Genomic DNA, 27,175 nt, shown 5'->3' with positions numbered 1-27,175 from the left:
AACTTGATTCTCGAAAGCTTATGCTACAATAAAATTGGTTAGTCTTAAAGGTGCTACTGGACTCTTTTTGATTTTGTGGTTTCTCCATTGCTGGTAAAGCTGCAGATAAAGTACAGCCGCAAGAGGGCTTCCGTATGGCCGATTTCCCTGCCGCTTCCCTGCCCCAACGGTGCTGCAGTGGCTGCTCCCCTCTCTCCTGGACAAGCAGGGCTTTTCATTTTTTTAAAAAATTGGTACTAGAATACACTATCCCATTGTAACTGTAGGTGTAGCAGGTTCTTTGAATTCCTAGCTTTCATTTTTTAAAAAAAGTCTTTAGCTTCTTCCATTGCACCCCTTATATCTCCAGAAGGGAAGCGGCTAGAGACTTAGGTTTTATAAAATAAAAGCTGAGAATTCAGGAAACCTGCTATACCTATTGTTACAATGGTATATCGATATAACAACATTCTAGTGCCAATTTAAAAAACGAAAAAGCCCTTCAATGAGGAAATGGCCGTGGCAAGTACATGGTCAGGAAAAATGGCTGCCACGCATGCCAAAAAATCTACAGTTTCTCACCCATACAGCAGCCATCCAAGTTTTATTGTGATATTTCCCAAAACATCAGAGCTTGAGAAAGACTGGGGGAAAGCCAGAGAAACCCCTGGAGTTGCACAAACACAAAACGATGCTCTGGGGAAGCAGGGAAAGACCCCCCCACATCCCACACATCGAACTTGGGCCCCCTAACCTGTGTGGGTTACCTAGGCCACCTGTGTGGCCTAGGTAAACAATGGAGGACTTGGATGAAGGTCTTGTTCTGCTGATGTGGTACTAAATTCGGAGGCAATAAAAATACATACACACTGCTTGGCGTGAAGACAAGGCCCATTTCTGCACAGCATTACTGCTGCAGTTCGCCTTCCGAACTGTGTCAGTTTCCCCCCAAGCTTGTACATATTATCATCAATCAGTCATTTGTATTTCACTTTTTCTCTGCATTTTTTGTGAGACCATTGTTCCTTCAATTTTTTGTTGTTGTTGCGACTGTGAGGCACCTTTGTTTGTGCATGTAACATTAAATGTGGTTGTGAAGTTTCCACCCACTTTCCTCTACTCCTCAGCCATGTCATTTCCCCGCCCTGTAGTAGGTTAGTTGACTCAGTAGTTTAGCTCACCACTGGGATAGCATATGTTTTGCCTGCCTTTTTCCATGTGCTATGCCACCAACGTTCCCCCCCCCCTTTTGTACTTTATAGCAACACAATGATACACAGATGTAAACAGTTTCTATGGGCATTTTCTGGGGTGGGCGGGGAGAATGGGCCACCACCTAAGACATCGTGGGGATTATTTTTCCAGCATCATTTGCCTCAGAAGTTACCTTTGCTTTTTAATCCACTCCCTTATTGAGTCATATCACTGTAAAAGGAATTGGATTATTTTTATCCATTTTAGAACTTTACAGATGTGGGACAATTCACTGCAGAGTGTGTAGCCCTTTGTTGCTGTATTCTCTTATTTTCAAATCTTTCCACTGTATATTTCTATAGTTCTCCCATTCGCTGCCATAACAAGATCAACAGAAAACCCTAAATTTATTTTAATAATGTATATTTGAGAGGTGCTTTGGAGTTAATGTTCCAGCAAAAGCACGTACACATTTCACCTCCGCCCTCCCACCAGAGCATCACCTGCAGAACAGTCTGCGTGACCAATCACTGCACTCCCCCAGCCCCCAGAACCCAAATTGTCCCAAAGTACAGGCGGAAACGTTTCTTGTGCAAGCGCCACATTGAAGACGATGCTGAGAACTGCCATTTCCTTCCGACTGCCTTGCTGGCCAATTTCCTCATCGTGTCGGCCCAGAGCAAGGCTGAACCCGGAGGAGCAAGAACGCTCTCTGCAAGATCACGGTACACCAATGTCAGTGACAATATGGAACACATTCAAGAATCACACTAGAGTTTAAAATAACTAAAAGGTAAAAAGAAATTAAAATGAATCCCACAACAGGCTCAACCAATGAATTCAAAGTTGATAGGAAAGGCAAGTGACTACATTGTAAGGGGAAGGCCTGTACTGCACAGGGGCTCAGTATTCACAACTTGTCAACATAGCACTATAGTGCACATGCAAAATAAGGAGGGAGGGGTGCTTTGTGTAACCATGGAGACAAAAGCATCCCCTTGCATAGAAAACGCAAGTTCTTCGAGCACACCTGGAAGACAAGAAGTCATCCAACACCTGCAAGAAAGCAGTTGTGAGGATGATGTCCAGAAGCTGAGCTGTCAAAGCGACTCGGCTAAAGGCTGACAGCAAGGAAAAGCTGCAGGAGAGGAAACGCCCGAGGTCAGGAAGCTGCAGTTTGGTAGGAGGGAATGGCTGGGTGTACCGCCTCCCCCCACACACGCACACACTTCAATGCATGCCTTTTGAAGCCCCAGATGGAAACAGGAGCCCCATCTAGCAAGGCATGCTGGCTAGGACTATGCACCTGCCTATCTGGTCATCCCCTGCAGTCCAAAGGCCCACACAGTAAAGGGAAAACCAACGGACTGCAGGCCGGAGCGGGAAGACCTGGGGCCACAGGCCAAGGCAGCAGATGTGGCTGGCCACACCAGGGAGCTTCAGAGCTCTCAAGGGAACAAATCGCCTGGGGGGGGGGCAGGAAGTGCATGGGACTCATACCTCATGGGCAGTGCGCTTTCATCGCCATTCGCTTCCCATATAACAACAACAACAACAACAACAACAACAACAACATTTGATTTATAGACCACCCTTCAGGACCACTTAATGCCCACTCAGAGCAGTTTCCAAAGTATGTCATTATTATCCCCACAACAACAATCACCCTGTGAGGTGGGTGGGGCTGAGAGAGCTCCAAGAGAGCCGTGACTAGCCCAAGGTCACCCAGCTGGCTTCAAGCGGAGGAGTGGGGAATCAGACCCGGTTCTCCGGATTAGTGTCCCTCTGCTCTTAACCTCTACACCAAACTGGCCAGGAATCTTGTGGCAATTTAAAAACGAGCAAGATTTGATCACAGCATATAACATTTTTGGATGAGAGTTCACTTTGCCAGATTGTATTACTTTATTTTAATTGCATTTATACCCTGCTTCTCTCCACAATGGTGACCCAAAGCACCTTCCATTATTTTCCCCTTATCCATTTCATCCTCACGACAAGCCTGTGAGGGAGGCTGGGCTGAGAGGGTGTGGCTGGCCCAAGATCACCCAGCGGGATTCCATGGCACAGGGGGGATTTGAACCTGGGCCCCAGGAGCCTCTTCTGAGACTCTAACCACTATACCACACAGGCTCTCCAAGTGCCTCATCCATCCATGGCAGGCTCGGCTGTGGTTCCATCCCAACACAGTTGTGTGGCGGAGCAGGCCGACAGCGAGGGTGTGACTTGGCCTAGATTGTTCAGCAAACTTCGTGTGTCTGAGCCCAGGTCTCCCGGGCTCCCATTTTTGTCCGGGCTTTGCTGGTTGCTCCACTTAAGTCCCCACAATCCCCCAAAGCTTTGTGGTAGGATCAGCACCCACATAAATGTTTACAGATCCACATGCACGCACTACGCAATGTCAAAATGCTAAGAAATACAAGTTGCAAAGGTTGGAGAATAACTTCACACAATCATTTTTATTTCTTGAGACACAACAAAGCATTTTCAGAGTGGGCTCCTTTGGGGTACAATTCTGCAGTTGTTTGCCACCATCCATTATTCAGAAGCAATGCTGAGTTACTTGGGTGTTTCCACAAATTTGCTGTAGAGCTTTCAGATAACAGCTCAGCAGTATTTGATGACCACAAGTAAATCAAGGGGTTTTCAGCTGGAACTGAACAAATAAACACTCCGGAACCCAGGACTTCTCCAGAGCCCGTGCGATCGCATTGCAGAGATTTCCCACCCCACCCCCCATATTCAGCTTTAACCCTAACTGCCACGGAAAGCGCTTGAAAACTGATTGAATACGTTTCGGAAATTTTTTTGCACTTACAATGTGCCCACATTTTTTAAATAAGTAGTTTTTGCAAGTCCTTGGAAATCCTGGGATATATTTAATCTTTTTTGCCTATCACCCACTATTCGATACTGTGCAGCAGCAGTTTTCCATGCATAATCCATGCAGTTTTCCATGCATAATCCATGCAGTTTTCCATGCATAATCCAGTTTTCCATGCATACAGTTAATCCTGTAGCAATAGTCATGGTATGTGATAGTAATCAGCTTTGCTTGGCAACATAGCTAACAGTAATATGTAGTAGCAAACAGCCTTACTTTAGCTAACGGTTTATGATGGTAACAGACTTTGGAACAAGACATGACAAAATCCGCAGGCTGTACATGGGGAGGTATGCCTGGGAAAAGGGGAAGTCACGGGCTTGGAGCACGACGCCCAACCACAAAAGACACGCAGGCCTTGCTGTCGTAGCACTATAAAAGGTCTGAATATTCTGGCCCCAGTCAGAGGGGCGTGGGGGCTTGCTTTGAGAGCTCCTCTCCGTTGCTGCAGCAGAGTTCTGTATCATTCTGCCTACTCCTGCCCTCTGCGTGGCGATTGGCAGGTCACACCGGGGGGCGGGGGGGGGGCGGGGGGCGGGGGGCGACTTCGGCACAACAATATTGATGTTACTCATTTGCATCATTTACTTGAACTAATGGATTCGGGTACTCCTAGAGCACAATTTGTAATTTTTAGAAAGTCAGTAATTTTGATTCTATCTGGTGTTGATTCCTATAGCAAGCTCCAAGTCTTTCTTGCCTTCTATCGCCGTTCTCTTCGACTTCTGTGCAAAACTGCATACTGAATGAGCAGTGAACTAGTGGAGGCAGCTTATTTTTCATTTGAGGAAGACATCGCCATACGCGTGACTCCTCAGACTTGCTAGTACGTACAGTACATTTCCGTCTCTGAGTTTTCTATTCAAAAATAACAAAGGCCTGTCTGAACTATTCATCTTCCAGATGGTCAGTTGTTATTTTCCCTGCAACTGTTACCATTTCTTGATGAGCAGAGATTAAGTCCTCTCTCTCTCGTGGGACTTTTCGAATCTCATCAACTCAAAATTTTTGTCAAGGCACTATTCTGGACAGTATTTTCCAACTTTTTTCTAAATATTTGCAAACGAAGGGGATGATGTTAGGTCACCAAGCAGATGTTTCATAGCCACATGAATCAGGCGCATACTTCCCCTTTGCCAAGAGTGGAAAGTCCCATCTTTGAAGGGCCAGTTTCTGCTGTTCAAAGCAGCACTGGAGACTTTTGGTATCTTTGTGGGGGGAAATCTGCTTATTTCTCATTTTATCAGTTGACAGTCTGTGAGGGGATGCTGCAGGAGCCCAGGCCCAAGAAGCTGCAAACGCCCTACTTTTCCAGTGTTGGACAGAAGTCGTTCAAAAGCAACTCATTTTCCCAGTCCCCTCCCATCCGCACCCAAAGGGAGGTCTATGCACAGGAGCAGGCTTCTAAAAGCCCAGCTGTTCAGGCTCACACAAGAGGACTTGGGACTGAATACCAAGAAGGCCATCACCAGGCAGCTGCGGACCAAAGGCAAGCCATGCGCAGCCAGAGGGGCAAATGGCTGCATTTCAGAAGTGAGGCCCAATGAGCAGACAGGCCCAGAAAGCACCATACAAGGCAGGCTAGATTCCAGAGGCCCTGCATGGATCTGCATCTGGCAGGATTCCTCACTAGGAGAGAGAGAGAGAGAGAGGCCCAGAGCTGGGACTTTTAGGGGCCCAGGTGGAATGACATGGGCGCCTTGGGTCAGCGGCCATGTTGGGAATCAGCTGATAGGGCTTGGCTAGGTGGCACTTCAGCTTTTGCAGCTCCTTTAGTAGACACACAGCTCCACTGAAACAGGAGAGAAGAGGCTGGAGCCCGGCCACATGGAGTCCCAGCTCAACACACCTTTCGACCCCATGGAACAGGCAAGATAAACTTTTCAATAAAGGATAAACAGAGGACTGTGGGAGAGGAAAGCCAAGAGGGCTCTGAGTTCAGTGGCGGTGGAGAGTACCCTTAAGTCATAGTTGACTTACGGCAACCCCTGATGGGGTTTTCATGGCAAGAGACTAGTAGAGGCAGTGTGCCTTTGCCTGCCTCTGCAACCCTGGACTTCTTTGGAGGTCTCCCACCCAATTCCTAACCAATGCCGACTTTGCTTAGCTTCAGAGATCTGAGGAGATCAGGCACCCCTGGGCTATCCAGGGCGGGACAGAGTGTCAGGTGCTTAGCATCACCTGTCATATCCACCAGGACCTGATTATTGCTTGTTCCCTCATGCTAGGGTTATAGCTAAAGACCGCAGCTGTTTTTGCCTGCGATGTGAACGTATGCAAGGGAGAGGCTGGTCCTGCTGTTATCTGCAACTTCCTCCTCTTCCCAGACTGGGAAGATGTGCTTGCATGGACATTCATGACCTTGAGACTTCTCATACAGCATCTCTGCTTTTTCCCACCTAGATGCTCCTAATGAACTTAGCTGACTGTTACTTTAAAGGGTGGGGATTTTAGAATTCGCCCGTGCATAGAATCCTATATATGATTTATGCTTGTAGAGGAACATCATTCCTGGCAAGAATGGAGTAAGATCCTGACACTGGTAGCTTATCAATAAAGTTCTTTAACTCAGTGAAGTCTCTTGAGAGTTACTTGGCAGATCCTTACAGATTGCCAGGAATCCCATTCACCTTGGACCTGAGCATTTGTAGAATCCTTACACCCGTGCCATGCCAGCTGAAGGGGGAGAGGATACCGGTACTACAGGACAGACCACGGAAGAGCTCAAAGACATCCGCAGAGGCACATGGGCCCAACGCGAAGGTGTTGGCTGAAGTGGGAGCGCAGCCCCACACTAGTCTTCTCCAACAGGATTTCAAACTACCGGGGACTGGTAGAAGGCACTCCACGAGGATGGACCCCTTGAGTGGCGTCAGCCAGGAGGGAACTGGGACAGCTGGATTGTCAGGGCAGCCATCTATTTAGACAAAATCTCCTGGGACAGGGACTCCTTGAGAGAGAAGAGGAGGAGGACAAGGAACTTAGAATCACAGAATCGTAGAATCATAGAGCTGGAAGGGGCCATACAGACCATCTAGTCCAACCCCCTGCCCAGTGCAGGATCAGCCTAAAGCATCTCTGACAAGTATTCATCCAGCCTCTTCTTGAAAACTGCCAGTGAAGGGGAGCTCACCACCTCCCTAGGCAGCTGATTCCACTTTTGAACTACTCTGACGGTGAAAAAGTTTTTCCTACTATCCAGCCGGTACCTTTGTGCATGTAATTTAAGCCCATTGCTTCGGGTCCTACCCTCTGCTGCCAACTGGAACAGCTCCCTGCCCTCCTCCAAATGACAGCCTTTCAAATATTTAAAGAGAGCAATCATGTCCCCCCTCAACCTCCTCTTCTCCAAACTAAACATTCCCAAGGCCCTCAGCCTTTCCTCGTAGGGCTCAGTCTCCAGACCCCTGATCATCCTCGTCACTCTCCTTTGCACCCTCTTGATTTTGTCCACATCCTTTTTCAAGTGAGGCCTCCAGAACTGCACACAATACTCCAGGTGTGGCCTGACCAAGGCAGTATAGAGAGGGGCTATGACCTCCTGCAATTTCGACGCTATGGCCCCTTTGATATAACTCAAGAGTTTTTTGCCACCGCATCACACTGACTGCTCATATTTAGTTTACAGTCCACTCTTACCCCAAGATCCCTTTCACATATACTACTGCCCAGAAGTGTATCCCCTCTGGCTCAAGTGTAACTTGAGCCAGAGGAGCTGCTGGGAGTAACCTCCACGGAGTTGGTGCAGGAGCTTCAGGCCGAATGGGGAGATGAGGTGCAACATGAACGCTTTTACGCGGACTGTCCAAGACTTCACGCGGATTGCCCTCCCAAGACCTCCAATACCAAGACAGCTGGCCAGATCGAGAAGCCCCGCAGCTGGGGGATCGGCAACTTCCCCCCTCCAGATGGGCAAGGAGCCCAGGTACTGGTGCAACCCCCGATCCAGCCATTCCCTCAGACGGAGGGCCAGTGGGAGGAGTCCCAGGACCTCAAACCCAACAGGCAAGCTGGAAGCCCGTTTTGAAGGAGACTCTGAGGAGTTGGAGTATCTCCTAGTACAAATGACAGAGTTCCTGAGAGAATGGGGCCACACCTTTCCAGATGAAGCCAGCCGGATGAGTTACCTGGGTTCCCGACCGGGGAGAGCGGCAGCCAAGTGATATGTTACCCTCTACGCAGGCAGAGCCCCGGAGCATAACCACCTTTGTGTGCACGCTCAAAGAGCAGCATGAGGACCCTCTCGAGGAAGAGAGGGCTCGAACCAAGATGAAGCACATGAGGCAGGGAAACCGCTCTATGCGTGAGTTTGCAGCCGATTTCTGTGCGCACGTGGCCAAGGTACGAGATTGGACTGAGTCGGTGAAGACTGAATTCTTTCGTGCTGGCTTGAACCCAGACCTTGTGGCTGAGGCTATGGTCCAAGATGACCCACGTACCCTACTAGGGTGGATCCAACCGGCATGTGAAACGGAGAACAGAGAGCAGGTGGTGCAACTGCTCCGCCTCCAACATCAAGCAGGTCAACAGTGAGGGGCTGCAGAGTACAAAGGAGGAGAGAGAGAAGCTTCATCTGACAGGGCCGACCACCCAGGCTGGAAAAGAGAGGAGGATGAAACAAGGGCTGTGCCTGAAATGTGGGGCTGCCGGACATTTTGCAGCGGAATGTTCCGGTGTGAAGTGTCAGAGCCTGTTTAACCTGAGTAACGCCATATTTAATTCTGTAGTATTTTGTCTGTCTTTCCCTCCAGGCCTCAACACCTGCAAGGAGCCGAGTCCCTGGGAAAGGAAACTCTCTTATCTGTCTGCTCGACCTTGGCCAGCACATCGTGCCGCTGAGAAGTTTTGCTGTGTGATATCAGGGGGGAGGCTGGGCTGAGGAGTGTGAAATGTAACCACTTTCTTTTCATGAGTTACTCTTGTCAATCCTTTGGTCGGCCAGGATCTCTATCCTGGATTATGCATACTTGGAGATGAATGCTGTCTTTCGCAATAAACCTTTTGAAACCAAAAAGACCTTGTCTTCTTGCAGAAGGGAGTGAGGCAGACTATCAAATCTGGAGTAGCATAGTCTGGCATGAAGAAGGCTCTCCCGGAGAAAAAGAAGGGCTCCAAGCAAGGATCGTTTGGCTGCTCGAAACCAGGAGGAGCAGCAGTGCAAGCTAGCGAGGAAGAGGCAGCAGCAGGAACAAACGGAAGAAGCGACAGCACAAGAGGCGGCACCCCCTCTAGCAGCGAAGGAGAAGAGGTGCCGCTGGCACCTTAGATCCTAGATTCCTAGATCCTCTTAGATCCTCTTAGATCCTGGATTCTAAGTGAAAGAGGGGGGTGCTGTTTTACCTGATTCAATGGAAGCATTTTCTAAAAAGCCAGGCTGAATGGGTGAAATCTACTGATGATAATGCTCATAAACTAGTTCAAGCTTTTCACCAGAGCTTTGGGGGGCAGGATGTCAGGTGTTTAGCATCACCTGTCATGCCCACCTAGATGCTCCTAATGAATTTAGCTAACCGTTACCTTAAGGGGTGGGGATTTTAGAATTCGCCCGTGCTTAGAATCCTACATATGATTTGTGCTTATAGAGGAACGTCATTCCGTTTGGGCCCGGATCAGGGCTGAAACAGCCATGACCAGGTCAGTGCCAGGCAGGGGAGGGTTCCCTTGCCCGGCACCAACCCAATCCCGGCTGTTTCGGCCCCAATCCCAGGAGAAAATGGCCCTAAATGGCAGAAAGTGGCCAGCCTTTCAGGCCCAGATCAGGGCCAAAATGGCCTGGGTCAGGTTGAAGCCGGGCGGGGGAACCTTCCCCTGCCTGGCACTGACCCGGTCTGGGCCATTTTGGCCCTGATCTGGGCCCAAAAGGGCCGAAAATGGCCCTTTTGGGCCCCTTTGGGCCAGGATTGGGTCCAAAACGACTGGGGCCGGGTTGCTGCTGGGCAGGGGAGGCTTCCCCTGCCCAGCACCCCCACCCGGCACTGACCCAATCCAGGCCATTTAGGCCCGGATCCAGGCCGAAACTGGCCATTTTTGGCCTGTTTCGGCCTGGATCGGGGCTGAAACGGCCCGGACCAGGTTGGGGCTGGGTGGGGAAGCCTTCCCCCACCTGGCACTGACCCTTTCTAGGCCATTTTGGACCAGATCCAGGCCCCTTCGGCCCCCAAATGGGCCCAAAATGGCTGAAAATGGCCATTTTGGGCCCATTTCAGCCTGGATTGGGGACGAAAAGGCCAGGATCGGGTCAGTGCCAGGTGCGGGAAGGTTCCCCTGCCTGGCACCGGCCTGATCCAAGCCATTTTGGCCCAGTTTCAGGACATTTTGGCCCCAATTGAGGTCTAAACGGCCCTAAAGTCAGGTGGGCGGGGCCACCTGACTTGGAGGAACTGCCAGAATGCTGTTCTGGTGCGTTCCCCCTTGAAACGAGCCCTGGGTGTGAGCAGGACTTACTTTCTGTGTTGGAATAGGGGGTGATTTCTGTGTACGGGGAAATGCTCTTCCCAGTCCCACGTGGCAGAAGAAGGCCCTGATGTCAGAACCAATTTTCAAACTAGCAAGATCTGCTCTTTGTAAATTGTGTCCCTTGGAGCAAAAAGGGCCACCTGTTGGAAACACAAGGGGGGCTTGCTCAGGCTACAGGCACGTGTGCTCCAGGCCGATGGACTAAGACGGTCAGCAGTTCCCCACGTCAGGGCTGCTAACCAAGGCCCTTTCGGTGGTGCTGACAGGGACTGAAGGGGGGGGGGGGCGCACGTTTTGCCTTGTCACTGAACTCAGGGAAAACTGCAGACGCAGAACGCCCCTAGCCACAGGAGCCGGCGGTCTCTTTTAGCGTTTCATCTCGCATACGGAGAGATTCAAAAGACAATTTTAAAAATGACACAAACTCTACCAGCTTTATTAGTACATCCCATTTAAGTGTCTAAACCTTTTAAATTTTAGGTTATTCTTCAAACTTTCAAATGCCACAAGTGGCATGTACAGTGCGATCAGTTTACTGCTTTAGACATCAGAGTAATATATGATATAAAGCAAAGAATATTCAGTTTTCCTGTCTTTGTCACAAGGATTTCTTGAGGATTAATTCTTTTAAACTGTTTTATCCAAAGAACATAAAAAGAGCCCTGCTGGATCAGTTCATCTAGTCCAACTCCCCGTTTCAAACAGCAGCCGACCAGTTGCCCTGGGAGGCCTCCAAGCATGGCCCTGCCCTTAACGTTGCCTCCCAGCACGGGGCTGGAGGTTGACTGCCTCTACATGTATGAAGGTTTCTTGTACTCACAATGGATAGTGGCCACTGATACACCTGCCCTCCAGGAATCTGCCTATGCTAGTGGACATTGCTACCTCTACTAGCAGCGCATTACACGGTTTAATTACTTGTTGAACAAAGGAGTATTCCCTTTTGTCTGTCCTGAACCTATTAATCAGCAATTTCATCAGGTACTAGTATCACAGGAGGGGGTGGAAAAGCTCCCTCTATCCCCTTTCTCCACCCTTTGCATATTTTTATAAACCTCTACCGTGTCTCCCCTTCGCTGCCTCTTTTCTAAAGTGAAACTCTTCAGCCTTTCCTCATTAGAAAGTGAATCCAAACTCCCAGTCATCTTGGTCGTCCACTTCTGTACTTTTTCCAGCTCTGTCATGTATCTTTAAGAACTGCACATGATATTCCAAGTGAGGCTGCACCATAGATCTATACAGGGGCATTCCTAAATGCTGTATACCATGTCAGAATACCATGTTACAATGGCTTCCATATAAATAATTCCCTGCAAGTAAAAAATGGCACATCAGGGGGAAAAGAAACAGTGTCACTCCTCCAAAATAACTAACTTCATCTGAGAACATACGCACACTCCATTGTTCAACAACAAAAATGCACATTTTCCTTTCCATGGCGAAAAAAGTTCAATAAACATCTATATGAAAGAGAAATGACTCACTCAGCACAGGCTAGGATCTTCTGTGGCATTTAAACTGCACAGCAGAAAGAATTGCATAGCCTCTTTAAAATTCAGCAGTTTTGACATTCAAACAAAAAACCATTTCATTGTTCTCTCTTCATGGAGGAAAAATATCTCTTTATAACTATGTGAACAGCATAACTATGTGAACAGCATATTGCTGCGATTAAAATAAGCTTAGCTCCTCATCAATTAGTGCTAAATCAAAGCTTTGTTGATTATATACTAGCTCTATTTAAAGATTACAGCAGGGTATTTTCATACAATCGATGGTCTCTGACATTTCTGATCCTAGAAAGTTCTTCTTTTCACTAAACTTTGTTAACATTTATACCTCCTATATATGCAGTGTTGTAGCACTACAAATGCAAATATGAACCGCTGTGCAAAGTATTAGCTTATCACGCACTTCTGCAACATTCCGTTGAAACCTTTCCTATCTCATTTTGACAGTAATTTCAATACTGTGCTAATTTAAAAGCAATGAGAAAAACTATTATTTCCTTTAATGAGAAAGTATTAAAGATTAAAACAAATTATGTTTGAAAGTTTTCACATGGATTAACAATGCTTTTAAAATAAACTTTGTTCTATTTGTGAGCTAAATCATTTGCTTTGGTATGATGTAGACGATGATGTATTGGATTTTTACTTTTTTTTAAACAAAGATTACTTTCCCACAAAGTCAATATGGTGTACAATAGACAAAACACCACTTAAAACAATAAACAAAACAATTAAATACACAAAAACGCAAAAACAGACAAGTGACTTTAAGTCCACCAAGGTGGGTGTTGCAGTGACATCATTCTCTCAAACTCTTCTCCTGCATGTACAGACCAGGCCTGACTTACCACAACTTCTAAACGCTGATGCTTTTTCCCACACATGAAGGGCTGAGGTCAGACAGGGATGTTTACCCACAAGCAGGGATGTCCACCAACTATGGCCAAGACCCTTTAACTGTCTAATCCCAATGTTTACTTACTTAAATTTCTTTTCACCCCATCACCCCGTATTCAGTCAACACAACTGGCAAAGATTTCTTAAGACCTTGTATTTTTAATTGTATAACTCAGGGGAAAATGTAAAAAAATGCTCTCACTCTACATGATGGCAACAACCAACTGCGGCATATGCTACACACAGGCACCATCAGAGCTGCCCTAATCGTCAAAACTGGTGAGGTGAAAGAGCTAAAAAATGTGTCATACTCCTCCTAAGAGAAAGGGAAGGCGGCACAGCATAGCCCGATCTTGTCTGCTTCTCACTTGCTTTGGAAGACCCTTGCTGGGGTTGCCATCAGTCAGCTGTGATTTGATAGCACATAACTACATACGTAGTCAGACTAAGATCTGGAAGACCCAGGTTCGAATCCCCATAGCTCATTGGGTGACACCAAGCCAGTCACACTCTCTCAGACTAATCTACCTCACAGGGGTGTCGCGAGGATAAAATGAAGGACAAGAGAATGATGGAAGTCACTTTGGTTCCCCAGTGGGGAGAAAGGCAGGTATAAATAAAACAAATTAAAATAATCATACATTTCTAACTGAATAAATGGATGAACTCTCTGAATTCCAAAACTTAACAAATGTGTTACAAATATGGAAGTAATCTCCACCATATAACCAAAGTGTCAGTTTTTAATGTCTTAATATTTTTTCCCAGTGTATGTGTGTGTGTGTGTGGGGTGGGGGGTGGGGGTAGTGAATATTAACTGAAAGATTCTTGCGTCTAATAGACAAGGACTCGCTCCCACCCTGCAAACTTAAAGCAAAGCTGCACAACGGGGCCAGCCAGAGCTAAAATTTGGAACCGGCAAAGTTAGCAGCAATTCCAGTTTTGCAGAAAAACATGTTTTTTTAAAAAAAATTGAGAAAAGAGGTAACACCCCCCCCCCTCAAATAAAACAGTCCCTGGAGTTTGGGCAGCAGCCTGAAGGCAGTGAAGGGGGAGGGAAGCAGAGCCGGAATGGAAGGCGGGCGAGAGAGTGGGAACGGAAATGGGGGAGGGGCGAGGAAAAGGAATCCCCCCTGCCCTGCAAGTCCCCCCCCCCGGTCTCTCTCTCTTCTCATCAAGCACAGACCAACATTTGGGGTTAAATCCAAGCACTTCTGACAGCACTGGGTGGGGTGTGTGTGTGTGTGCCTGCTGATGTCCCCTCTCCCTTCCATCTTGCCCCCACACTGTTCTCACTCCCGTATCTTCTGCAGGGCAGGGAGGGGGGGGAGTCTGTGGGCCACAGAAGGAGTAGGAAAGAGGGGAGTCCCGTTCCCCGGGCTTTGCTTCACCAGTGGCACTTAGGAGCGAAACACTGCAGAAAGTTTTCACCACTGGGATGGGACTGTGCTAGGAACCAAAGTAATTTAAATACACACACATACACACGATTAGTTTGGGGCCATAATTACACACTGTATCGGCATTTAACTATTCAAAGAAATGCATAATTAAACAGCTATCCATTGAATAGATTACTTCCCAGGATTATATATATTTAGCAACCAAATCTATAGAAAAAAACATAAACTCTGTGCAACACAAAGGAAGCAAAGCAAAGCCTACAAAAAGAGAACAGGTGCTATACAATTGCTAACTCCGTTACAAATTAAAACCTTGACATTTGCCCAGATCAGAAATCCAATTTTACAACATCAGGAAAATAAAGTATTATATAGTGACAAGATAACAACTAAACTGGTATTAAAAGATAAGCAGAATTGATTAGCCATCAACGCCCCATACTAACTATCTCCCAAGGGTAGTATAGGTGTGTGCCATTTTTCAAGAACTCGCTTTGTTCAGAGAGAATCTCTTTAGACAGCAAGTGTCTAAACAGGCTAACTTGAGACATACCAAGAGAGAAATTAGCATCTCAAGACAGAATAAGTGAATTTAGCTTTCTGCGTCTAAGATTATTTTATATGTTCAAAAAGGCTTCTCACTCAGCTGGGAGGGCTGTATTGTAGGGAGGGGAGCTCAGATGATCTGCTAATGAGTCAGGAACCAGAGACTTCACCACTATAGAGCAGAACCACAAGTGACAAAAGGCACAGATTGGACACTTGTCAGCTTCCTTCAAGTTTTGGTGGGAAATGTAGGCGTCCTGGTCTCGCAGCTTCGCTCTCTGACTGCTGTCCAATGGACTTTTCAACTGTCACTTGTCCAACATTCCGCCAAGCTGCCTACATTTCCCATCAAAACTTGAGGGAAGCTGGCAAGTGTCCAATCTGTGCCTTTTGTCACTTGTGGTTCTGCTCTTATTGGATTCCTCCTAATGCTGTGTCTTCGTGAATTTGTGTCTATTTTCCCTTTGAGAGCAAGTGACAGCTAGTTTGGTGTAGTGGTTAAGAGCGCTGGTTCTCTCATCTGGAGGGGTTTGATTCCCCACTTCTCCACTTGAAGCCAGCTGGGTGACCTTGGGTCAGTCACCGCTCTCTCAGAGCTCTCTCAGCCTCACCCACCTCACAGAGTGTTCTGGGGATAATAATAACATACATTATAAACTGCACTCAGCAGGTGTTAAGTTGTCCTGAAGGGCAGTATATAATTTGAATGCTGTGGTTATTGTTTTTGCTAAACCAATTTATACCACTACTGTGGCCACCACTGCTGATCTGATGGAAGAAACATGGGGCGATTTGGCAGGGCCTGATAAAGAAAACATTCCCTTAAGAAAGGCCAACTACATTGCTATTCAGAATCAGACATCAACACTATCTTTGGCAAATACTATCAAATAGGGGTGTGCACCCCCCAAATATTTGGGTTTCTGTGTCTGAGATTATTTTACATGTTCAAAAAGGCTTTTCACTCAGCTAGGAGGGCTGTATTGTAGGGAGGGAAAAACATTTGGAAATACCCAAAACACGAAGCGGCAAGCCGCTTTGGATTTGGGTATTTGAATCGCTTTGGAATGCTCTGTAAAGATTTGGGGCATTCCAAACTGATTCAGGGTGCTGGGCTTTCTCCCAGCACCCCACCCCTCACTCCCCCACTTAGCCCCCCCCATCCCCTCCAACCCACTTACCTGGCCGGGCGGGGAAGGCCAGAGCTGCTTTCTCCTCTGCCACCACTGCCTCCTCCAGGCCCACAGGGCTGCGAGGAGGGTTGGAGTCGCCACTGCTGCCACTACCATGCAGCGGTGAGGGGCAGAAAGGGCCTTTTCTGGCTTCTCCGCCACCATGCGGGCCCACATGGCAGTGGAGAAGGCCAAAGCCTCCTTCTGGCATCCTCCACCACTGCACAGGCCTGCTGGACTGCGGGGAGGGCCAGAGCTGCCACTGCCGATGACGTGCTGCCTCCTTTGGGGTAGCAGCAGTGGCTGGGAAGGCCTGATCTGGTGGCGGGGAAGGCCAGAGCCGCCGCTGCTGTGCTGCCCCGCTGCCTCCATGGCCAAGGTAAGTGGAGTGTGGGATTGGGGGACTGGGGCTGGGATGTGGGATGTTTAAAGGGCCCTGCCGCTTGCAAGTGCCAGAACCCCCCTTTCCTGTCTCGGTGAACTCGAGCTCAGTTCTGAGCAGGCAAAGAAAACTGCAGATCTTGTCTCAGAGCCTTTGAAATCTCCAGTTTTGGGGAGAACTGAAGAAACTAAGCCATTTTACACTTCAAGTTACCGTATGGCTACATCAGTAATCCCCCAATGTCTGCTGCAGTAAAGTGTGACAGGGGCATCTGTATTGCCAATTGCTCTGGGTAGGGAGTGGTGACTACTTGCAGTGCTCCGGCCTGTGCCCACAACGCATTGAGAAATTTAAGCTTCCCTTTCACCCATTCCATAGTCAATAATATCACAGGAATGCAGTGTACCAAAGTTACCACCTAATGTGTGAAGAAGCTCTCGATGAAGAGGACTTCTCGAGACTAGTTACCAGATAATGACGGCAGATGATCTACATGGGATTTAATTTTTGAAATCGTGTCTATTTATGGCTGCACTTGCTTTTGCCAGCAGAACAAGGACCGCTGCCTTGGGAGAGACTTAACTAGTTTCCCAGGCTGATCTTTGGCAGTAGATCCACAAATACTTAGTGTGGGGGGATCCACTCTAAAATATTCTAAATATATCTGTTATACGTCCTCCCTACCCATTTCAACCCAGCACAAAAATAATTCAATGGCTTTTAAGATTTCCCCAAGGATTTCTGATTGCTTCCACTGTTTTAAGTTTTACTATGGATTTAATGTTAGTTAACACCAGGAGATTAACATCCACTTTAAAATCATAATAAAGGAAACTTGTGCCTTTGAAAAAAAATGTTTTATCAAATGCATACACCTTTGGAAAACGAAAATCAGACATTAATCTTTGGAATGTACAAAAAACCAGTGCAAGGGAGCTCAACTCAATCCTTACCTGTCACAAGCTGCTGTCCAGCTAATCCTACTGGGACCATCCCCAGGTTGTTCATAGCTGTAGCCCAAGCGGCTGGATCAGTGACTGCCATGTTAAGTTGTGAGGTGTCCAGAGTGATGCTCCCCAAGCCATCAGCTGCTGTAGGGAAAGAAGCACATTCTCAGATTTGGGGCAAAAGAAGCAAGGGTGGGAAACTTCAAACTCCCAAACCTGACAAACAGTTGCAGCTCAGGGGCTGTATTGCCTCTCATTAGTCATTTTCTCCTGGCCATCTCTGGGTAAGTTGCTGTACAGCAGCCAGAAAACAAAAACTGTGCCTGTAGAAACCTAATTCAATAAGGGGCAAAGGTTCCTATGGAAACAAATTCCTAGGGATGCTGGTTGATATGTTTGCATGAATAACAAATTTAGAATGAATTTCAGTTTATTGCCAAAACAGATTAGTAAAATATCAGGGGGGAAAGCGTCCGGTCTCTAGGCCACATCTCAAGGAGATTCTCCGGCAGACGGGAAATCTAGAAGTCCAACATGGCCCCAACTGAGCCGAATCAACCCCCTCAATTCCATCTCTCGCAAAGGAACGTTCACCTGCAGCCATTGTTCCAGCGGGTGTGTCACGTACGTCTTTGACGTCTTCGATCAGGAATCCATTTGCCACTGTATTAACATCTTGAAATGTGAAAAAGACTTTCTATCCCCAGATACGAGATCCTCATTTAGCAAATTATGTTCTGGAAGAGAAAAAAAAAAAACAGTTCCAAACTCAAGACTGCTTTATGCTAGCCACCTGCTCCTGCTGGGTCTCCACAGCCCCTTCAGCTGCCCTTCTTCCCCAGGCAAGCACACCCACACGCCTTGTGCCTGCCAGGAAGGAGGGGACCGAGCGAATGGGGAGCCTCAGGGCCGTGCGGTGCCGGCTCTTCAGGTGTGCACAGGCACCTTAGCCAGCCGGTTTGCACTGGAAGGACGTACTTGAAAGTGCAAATGAATTTTTTAAAAGTTAAAAATTAATTGATATTGAAAGTTTGAAGACAACAGGAGCCTATGGAATATATTCCCAGATGCAATAGAGGGAAGGGGATGAGGAGGGGCAAACTCTGGGACAACTCAAGAGGAAAGCCTTCAAGCAGAAGACTTTTTAAGTCAAGAATGGCGTGGCATTCTTAGATGCGCTTGTTGAAGACAACTGAACAGAGCAATAGCGCCAAGGCAGGCCACTTCTTCCTAAACCACTCCAAATACATTCGCTTTTGGATCACACAACCATCACAGCGCCCACTTCTGTTTTTCCATTAGATTGCAAATGAGCATTTGTGAGTCCTGGACATCCTACATTCAGGCAGCCCAGTTGTAAGGAACGGTGGGCCTAGAAGCCACATGTCACCACACCATACCAGTGCAGATGGAAGCTGGAAGATATGGGGGTGAGATTGGTCAAAGATGGCCAGGGTCAGGCAAGATTGCTCACTGCGTGTCTAAGCTCCATAGCATCCTATAGAGCCAGTTTGGTGTAGGGGTTATGAACAGCAGGACTCTCATCTGGAGAACCGGGTTTGATTCCCCGCTCCTCCGCTTGAAGCCAGCTGGGTGACCTTGGGCCAGTCATGGCTCTCTCAGAGCTCTCTCAGCCCCACCCACCCCACAGGGTGTCTGTTGTGGGAATAATAATAACACTGATTCGTTAACTGCTCTAGTATGGCATTAAGTTGTCCTGACCGCTGGTATATGAATTGAATTTTGTTGTTGTTGTTGCTGCTGCTGTTGTTGTTATCCTCAGGGTCGATGATGCACACACCCCATTTCCCCTTCCTCTTTGCTAATACTATGCAATGCCAGATCAGTGAGGCACAAAACAGCACACCTCACTGTGTCGTTTCAGGAAGATGGAACTGACTTGGCTCGCCTAACAGAGACCTAGTTGGGAAAAATGACACAGTGTGTCTGTCCCCACTAACTCGGCCTGATCATGTGCTCCTCCAACAACCTTGCACGGGTGGCCGGGGAGGTGGGGTTGCTATTATACTCTGTCAGTCTTTCTGCAGACTCCTGGGAAAAACTATAGTTGGCACTGACTGTATGCTCTTTACAGTAGGAGCAAAGGATAGACGAGGTATTCTACTTGTTTACAAGCTTCCTAGTTCCCCACTAAGGGAACCGAGTAGGCAGAGGTGCTCTCAGATGTGGTGCTGGAGACCCCTAGACTGATTGTTCTGGGAGACATCAACATCCCTGCCAAATGCTCCTCATCAGGGCCAGCCCAGGAAGAAGGCAAGGCTGAATATGGCCCTCAAACCCCGCAAAAGGGAGGGCACATTAATATTGCCCCCCATGAAAGTTTATGGATTATTATGGATTATTATGGATTGTTATGGATTCCAAAATTCTCTGGGGAATGTTAGAATTCAAAACACATGCTCTGTTGAGGTTGTGGTGGAAACTCGGCAAGTGAAACTCCTTCAAGCCATTGACAAGATGGCTCCTTGCCAACCTCTCTCACTCACGGGCTCAGCTGACTCTCGCAGACTCAGTTCAGAGCTTAGGGGTCATTCTGGATCCAGCACTGAGGTCAGAGAAGAAGGAAAACGCAGCTGCACGTGAGGCCTCCTCCAGCTCAGCCTAGAAGGTGGCCCCCTACCTCGACCCGGCTAATCTGGCCCCCTGAAGCCACACCACAGAAACATTGAAGCTAGACTACTGTCATGCACTCAACACAGATCTCCCCCAAAGTCAACCCGGAGATCCAGCTGGTGCAGAACGCTGCAGCTCATTCAGACAGAGCGTGCATATCCCTCCCCTTCTGCAGTCCCTCCACTGGCTTCCCATCAGTTACTGGGCTCAATTCAAGGTCATCACATACAAAGCCCTTCACGGTCATGGCGGCTCATAAGCATGAGACCACCTCTCTACCTATACCACACCACAGCAGCTGCCTGCCAACTGGTGGGAGGGTTGTGGTGGGGGGCAGTGCCGCAGGAGAAAAATGTGTGTGTGGGGGGAGCAGCCTCATGTACCTACTACAAGTCCCTCCTGGCAAGAGCTCCCAGTAAGTACACGAGGCAGCATTTTTTCCCCCTGCCCCACTCCAAGCCAGAGTGGCGAATGGGAAATGGGGCAAGACATCCCCTGCTCCCACTGGGGACTTGGCAGCCCTGAGTGTTTCCCGGGAATGCGCTGGCAGTGGGGCTGCCTGCAGGTAAACTGACCTGTCCCTTCAAGGGAAACGTAACAGAATATGACACTTGCCTCCATGCCATGCAAAGCTTCAAGTGGCCATTTCTACGCATCAAGCCTCTATTAAAGGGCCAGGACATTTATCTCCAGGCCTGTTGGCAACCCTAGTTAGCAGGGTGGCTGTTGTGCTGGTGGGACACTGGCCCTCCTACTGGGGAAGCATGGGCCACGCCAGCCTGCCCTACAGAAGGGCCAAGGAACACTGATGTTGCTCCTTAGGTTTGGTTCAGGGCATCAGGGGATCTTTGTGTGTTCTCTTTTGCCTGGCAACCTTCAACCTGTTTGCTTGCTTTTTGGACAAAACGTTCCATTGAGGGATGCTGTTCTTTCAATAATTTATTTACTTCTTTTATACTCCGCCTTTCTCAGTAATGGGAACCCCCAAGTAGCTTCCATAGTTCTCCTCTCTTTCATTTTATGCTCACAACAGACCTGTGAGGTAGGCTAGGCTGAGTGTGTGTGTCTGGCCCAAGGTCACTCAGCACAGCTTCCATGGCAGAGTAGGGATTCGAACCTGGGCCTCCCAGGGCCCAGCCCAGCACTCTAACCACTACATCACTCTAGCTTTTCATTAAAAGTTCCTAGCAGGTCTGTGTACCTTTTCTGTTTTGAATGCAATCTTTTAAGAAAACATTGAAAACTTTGCCTGGGTTTCTTGGACACTTGAGACTCGCCAGCGGATCCCCTTTGTAACAGAAGGGGCTTTGCCAGGGGGAGGGGGGCAGTAACCTGTGCCCCTCTTAAGGGAAGGCAGACACTCAAAAGGCCGTGGTCTACCAAAACCCCATTCCCTGAGGTTTCAGTGGGGTAAGTGGAAAGGAGGCAGAAAGGGGGCGAGTGAGCAGGGCAGGGCAGAGCTCAGTACCTGCCGAAGCCTCAGCAACTGGCATCCCTGGCCCCAAGGGAAGCCCGGAGGAGCATTCCTCACTGTGCCTGGGCAGATTGGCTAACCTTGGCTTAACCCTGCTGGAAGGGCACAGCAGCCAGTATAAGAGCCGAAGGAGCTGGGTGGAAGGATCTCGAAGGGTCAAAGTGGAGAAGAAGAGCCAGGTACTGGCCAAGCCACAGGGGGTGACTCTGTGCCAGAGTCCGCAGTGTAAAAGAAACAAGCCATTAGAACGACAAATTTCACCGTTCTTGTGAGTTGCCTCATCCCTGAACCCCGGGAGAAAAGACGGCTCCTCCCCAGGGGAACGTGGCCCTTGGCGCCTCACTAGCCCTGCCCCACGAACAACACACGTCTCATTGTGGCTTCCTGGTGGCCGGCCACCGATACCAAAATGCAGACTAGCACTTAAAAGTTTTTGTAAAAGGGGAAAACAAAACTCCCATCTGAAGCAGAGCAGCTTATGGCCCTTAAGCTCATCTACTGCATGGAAAAGACTGGTTGGTTCTTCCGGCGGAACCATTTTGCCATTCCTTAAAACAATAATAGTAACAACATAATAATAACATTCTATTTATATACCACCCTTCAGGATGACTTAACACCCACACAGAGTGGTTTACAAAGTATGTCATTATTATCTCCACAACAATCACCCTGTGAGGTGGGCGGGGCTGAGAGAGCTAGAAGCTGTGACTGACTCAAGGTCACCCAGCTGGCTTCAAGCGGAGGAGGAGTGGGGAATCAAATCCAGTTCTGCAGATTAGAGTCTCGCACTCTTACCCACTACACCAAACAAGAGGAATTCACTCCTTGTTTTTTTAACTGGAGCAGTAGCCTGAGATAACTCCCCCACCCCTTGCACCTACCACAGGTACATGAAAGCAAAGTTACATGATGAAAGTCAACAAAATAAACAAAGCATATGCTATGGTAATATCAAGACTTGACTATTGTAATGCACTAAACATAGGTCTTCTGCCTCAGTTAACTAGGAGACTCCAGTTGGTACGAAATGCTGCGACTCGGCTGTTACCAGGGCCGATTCCAGACGGCCCTCTGCAATCTGAAACGTCGCGCGTTGTCGCGTGTCGTCGCGCGGAAAACACAAAATATCGTGTTTTCTCGCACGAGTTTTGCGTGACCTCGCACAAAACTCACGTGAGAAAATGCGATATTTCGCATTTTCCGCGCGACGACGCGCGACGTTTCGGATTGCAGAGGGCCGTCTGGAATCGGCCCTGGAGTGAGCAGGAGGTTGAACATCGCTCCTGTTCTGCAGTCACGCCATTGGCTACCTATCAGTTACCAGTTACCGTGTTCAGTTCAAGGTATTATTCGCGTTCACATACCACAGTCTTCACAGCCTTGGTCAGCATATCTTCAGGACTGCCTCCTTCCCTATGTTCCTCCACACTAGCTTCGCTCTTCCAAACAGGGTCTCCTGCAGGTGCCACCCTGCACATGGGTGAAATCAACAGCTGCCCATACATGGGCATTCTCTGTGGTGGCCCCAACCCTGTGGAACAGCCTTTCCGAGGAGGTCAGGGCAGCCCCGCTCTCCTGGCTTTCTGCAAACTATTCAAAACTGAATGATTAAAAACGGGTTTTTTATTCAAATAGGAGGGCTGTATTGTGGGGAGGGGGTCTCAGATGCTTCACTAACAAGACCATAGACTTCAGCACTATGTTGCCTTACATACTTTAAGTATGTGCCCCTATGTACCGCCTGTTGCTTTAAGTATGACCCTACAGGGTAGTTCTGTCTGTGTTGTCTAATGTCAGTCACACTATGTAATCCACCTCGAGTCTTAGTGAGAAAGGCAGACGATAAATGACAATGTATTGTCGAAGGCTTTCACGGCCGGAGAACCAAAAGACAGAGATCTCTCAGAGCCAAGCTACAAGTGACGCCTTACACAGGTTGGACACGTGTCAGCTTCCCTCAAGTTTTGATGGGAAATGTAGGCGTCCTGATTTTACAGCTTGGCTCTCCATTACAGCTGCAAGACCAGGATGCCTACATTTCCCATCAAAACTTGAGGGAAGCTGACAAGTGTCCAACCTGTGTAAGGCGTCACTTGTAGCTTGGCTCCCAGTGTCACCCAAATAAATAAATAATTAAATAAATAAAACGTGCTACGCAAGGCAGAGCCAAACAGTAAGTGGGAGAGATTAAGCCCCGTTTTCTTTCTCAGTTACCCAAAAGGGACAGCCAATGTGATCGAAGTGATTTGATGGGGGACTATTTTCTTCCTGCAGGGGAAACTGCCATTTGGGCAGCCTATTTTGCTTGGGAAACAAAGACAAAGTTGAATGCCTTTTCCTTCCTTTTCCTTCCTTGCTGCTGTGTTGACCACACAGGCATCCCCCAACAGTTGCATGTAAGTTGAAAGGAGGCAGGAGACTGCCACCCTTGCCCGTGCCGTTGCTTTCAACACAGTTCGTTAGGAGCGAAAGTGTATGTTACATGGGGGAGCCGTAATTGTGAGCCAAAACACACGTTAAGAAAAACCTAGGTTCAGCACGTGTTCTCTTACCTCAAGGTTTGCTGGGATCTGTAGGCGTCCTGGAAGCTTAAAGTTTAGCATTTACAGAGCAGCAAAAAGGGAAAGGGAAATACAGGCGCCTGTATTTTAAGCTTTAAGCTTCCAGGACGCCTTTAAGCTTCCAGGACGCTTACAGATCCTTTAAGCTTCCAGGACTTTAAGCTTCCAGGACCCCTACAGATCTTTAAGCTTCCAGGACGCCTACTTTAAGCTTCCAGGACTCCTACAGATCCCGGCAAACCTTGAGGTAAGAGAACACGTGCTGAACCTGGGTATTTCTTAACGTGTGTTTTGGCTCACAATTACGGCTCCCCCATGTAACATACACTTTCGCTCCTAACGAACTGTGTTGAAAGCAACGGCACGGGCAAGGGTGGCAGTGCCGGGGAGGCGATTTAGCCTGCTCCCTCCCGCCCTCGTCCTGATCCAAGCCGCCCCCCTGAAGCTGGAAGAACGGCAAGAAAAGGCAGGGATGCTGCCCCGCCCCCCCGCACAGCACGGGGAAAGAGCCGTTTCGGGCAGGAAGAGACCCTGGGGGGGGGGGCATGGCATGCCAGAAGAACCACCAAAGGCATGTTACTAGTTCTGCTTTCCTTGATCCCATTTACACCATTCCAATAAATCTACATTTAGTTAAACATGTCAGGAAATCCAAAACTAAGTTTCCCGCGTCCCATCTGTGCATGCCCTGAGGCCCTACGCATACCAAGTCCCGCGTTTGGGGGCTCATACAACTGGAAGTTCCTCCATCAGAAAAGAACAGTGTTCTAGGGGCAAGAGAAAAGAGCCAGAGTCCAGTAGCGCCTGCTGATCCTGGTTCGGCTGTCTCTGTGTTTTGTGAGTCTTATAGGTGCAACTAGACTCTCGCTCTGGGAAAGCGGACAGTTAAAAACCAACTTAACCAGTGTTTTTTTTTTTTTTTTGAAAATTTTTTTATTGGGTTAGAACATTTTCATTTTTACATTACAGTCAATTTTCCCCTAATTTTTCGTTTCTAACCCCCTCCCTTTCCCCCCCTTTTGTTGACTTCCAACAGCTTTCCCACCCTCTGTCCCTTTTCCCTTACTTCTATTAAATTCCTCTGTCTAAAACAGATATACATTCTCCATTATATTAAGCAGTACATCTTTAACTCCTTTACTTATTATACACCCAAACTATACGTCTTTAGATAAACAATTTATCCCATTTTCCAGTTTTGAATATTTCTATATAAACCTATATATCATAAACCATAAAAATTTCCCACATTTAAATCAAACAATTTGATTTGTTCTCTATATATTACTCATTTCAACTTTTTATGGTAATTCTATATAACTCCTCGCATAATCAATCAATTTAACTCTTCTGTACATTCAGTTTGGTGCATATAAATCTTATCAAAGAAAGAAAATATTGTTATTTACTCAATCCTCATATTTAAACCTTATCATTAATTATTCTCTATCAATGTTCTATCAGTTAACCTATACATATCTATATATATCTCAATCAATTAATCTAACTGCTTATAAATTCACATTTCTCTTCCTCCCCCGGTAAAGTCACCCCTCTCTTTTATACTTTTATTATACTTCAGTAGTTCTCAAACTGCCACAGTTTTCCTCCCACCTCCCATTTCTTCTCCAGATATTGTTTCAGCTTCTCCCAGTCTGTGTTAAACTGCCCTGAGTCCAGATCTCTCAGTTTTCTTGTCATCTTGTCCATTTCAGCCATATACAGCAATTTGTAGATCCAATCTTCAATAGTTGGCACTTCTTGTACTTTCCATTTCTGCGCATACAAAAGTCTAGCTGCTGCAGTCATATAAAAAATCAACGTCCTATGATGGGCTGGAATTCCCTCCATTCCCAAGTTTAGCAGCAGGAGTTCTGGGTTCTTATTTATTTGGAACTGTAAAATTTCATTCATTTCTCTTATTATTTCCCCCCAGAACTGCCTAGCTACCTCACACGACCACCACATATGATAGAGGGAGCCCTCATGTTTCTTACATTTCCAGCATTTATTAGAAGTATTCAAGTTCCCTAGCGCAATCTTCTTTGGTGTCATGTACCAACGATAGATCATTTTGAAAATATTCTCTTTAATATTAATGCATGTCGTTGTCTTCATTGTAGTTTTCCACAAGTATTCCCATGCCTCCATTGTTATTTCTTTATTGAAATTTATAGCCCATTTCACCATCTGTGTTTTAACTATCTCATCCTCAGTATACCATTTCAACAGTACTTGGTATACCTTGGATATTCTTTTCTTGTCTTCTTTGAGAAGGGTCTGCTCTAGTTCCGAGTTCTCTGTTCGTATGCCCCCTTTTGCAAAGTCCGAGTTGTATAAGTCTCTAATCTGTCTATACTGGAACCAATCATAGTTAGGTGATAGTTCCTCTTGCGTCTTTATTCTAAGTTTAGATACTTCAATCTTAGTTATTTCTTTGTACGTTAAACATTGTTGTTCATTATCCACAGCTCTCGGATCTATCACCTCATATGGAACCACCCACAAGGGGGTTCCTTCTTGTAGGTAAGTTCTGTACTTCTTCCAGATTGTATATAGACTTCTCCTTACAAAATGATGCAGGAACATCGAGTTGACCTTTACTTTGTCATGCCATAGGTATGCGTACCATCCAAAAATTTTTTTATATCCCTCTAGGGCTAATAGTTTCTTATTCTTTAATGTCATCCACTCTTTTAGCCAAACTAGGCAGATTGCATCATGGTAAAGTCTCAGATTGGGCAGTTGCATTCCGCCTCTCTCCTTTGCATCTTGTAGAACTTTTACTTTCACTCGAGGCTTCTTGCCTGCCCAAACAAAATCTGATATTTTCCTCTGCCATTTTTCAAATTGTTTAGAGTCTCTGATGATTGGTATTGTCTGTAACAAAAACATTACTCTTGGTAACACATTCATCTTAACTGCTGCAATCCTGCCCAACCATGACAAATTCAGTCTATTCCATTTGATCAAGTCTCTCTCTATCTGAGTCCATAATTTTTCATAATTATTCTTGAACAAATCTATATTTTTTGCAGTCAGCTCAACTCCCAAATATTTCACCTTACTAGTTACTTCACAGTCCGTTGTTTCCATTAACAATTGTTGTTTCTGCTTAGTCATGTTTTTACA

The 27,175-nt window shown here is 47.1% G+C and overlaps 1 protein-coding gene across 4 annotated transcripts in view; it reads right to left on the bottom strand.

Annotated features, from left to right (window-relative positions):
* ENOX1 (ecto-NOX disulfide-thiol exchanger 1) overlaps positions 1-27,175 on the bottom strand; it is a 281,697-nt gene that overhangs the window by 182,198 nt on the left and 72,324 nt on the right. For 2 of the 4 annotated variants that reach the window (XM_054973854.1, XM_054973857.1), the window contains exons 2-3: positions 17,966-18,108; positions 17,378-17,515 (exon numbers count right to left, since the gene is read on the bottom strand). In XM_054973854.1, coding sequence (XP_054829829.1) covers positions 17,378-17,515; positions 17,966-17,975 — 148 coding nt within the window. In that variant the 5' untranslated portion in view covers positions 17,976-18,108. The remainder of the gene's footprint in view (positions 1-17,377; positions 17,516-17,965; positions 18,109-27,175) is intronic. The other 2 variants (XM_054973856.1, XM_054973858.1) reach the window with 2 other exon arrangements.

Source organism: Eublepharis macularius, chromosome 3 (assembly GCF_028583425.1).
Source record: "Eublepharis macularius isolate TG4126 chromosome 3, MPM_Emac_v1.0, whole genome shotgun sequence".
Classification (NCBI taxonomy): Eukaryota; Metazoa; Chordata; class Lepidosauria; order Squamata; family Eublepharidae; genus Eublepharis; species Eublepharis macularius.
Note: the sequence above shows the minus strand (reverse complement) of the source record. Positions and strands in the feature narration are given on the sequence as shown.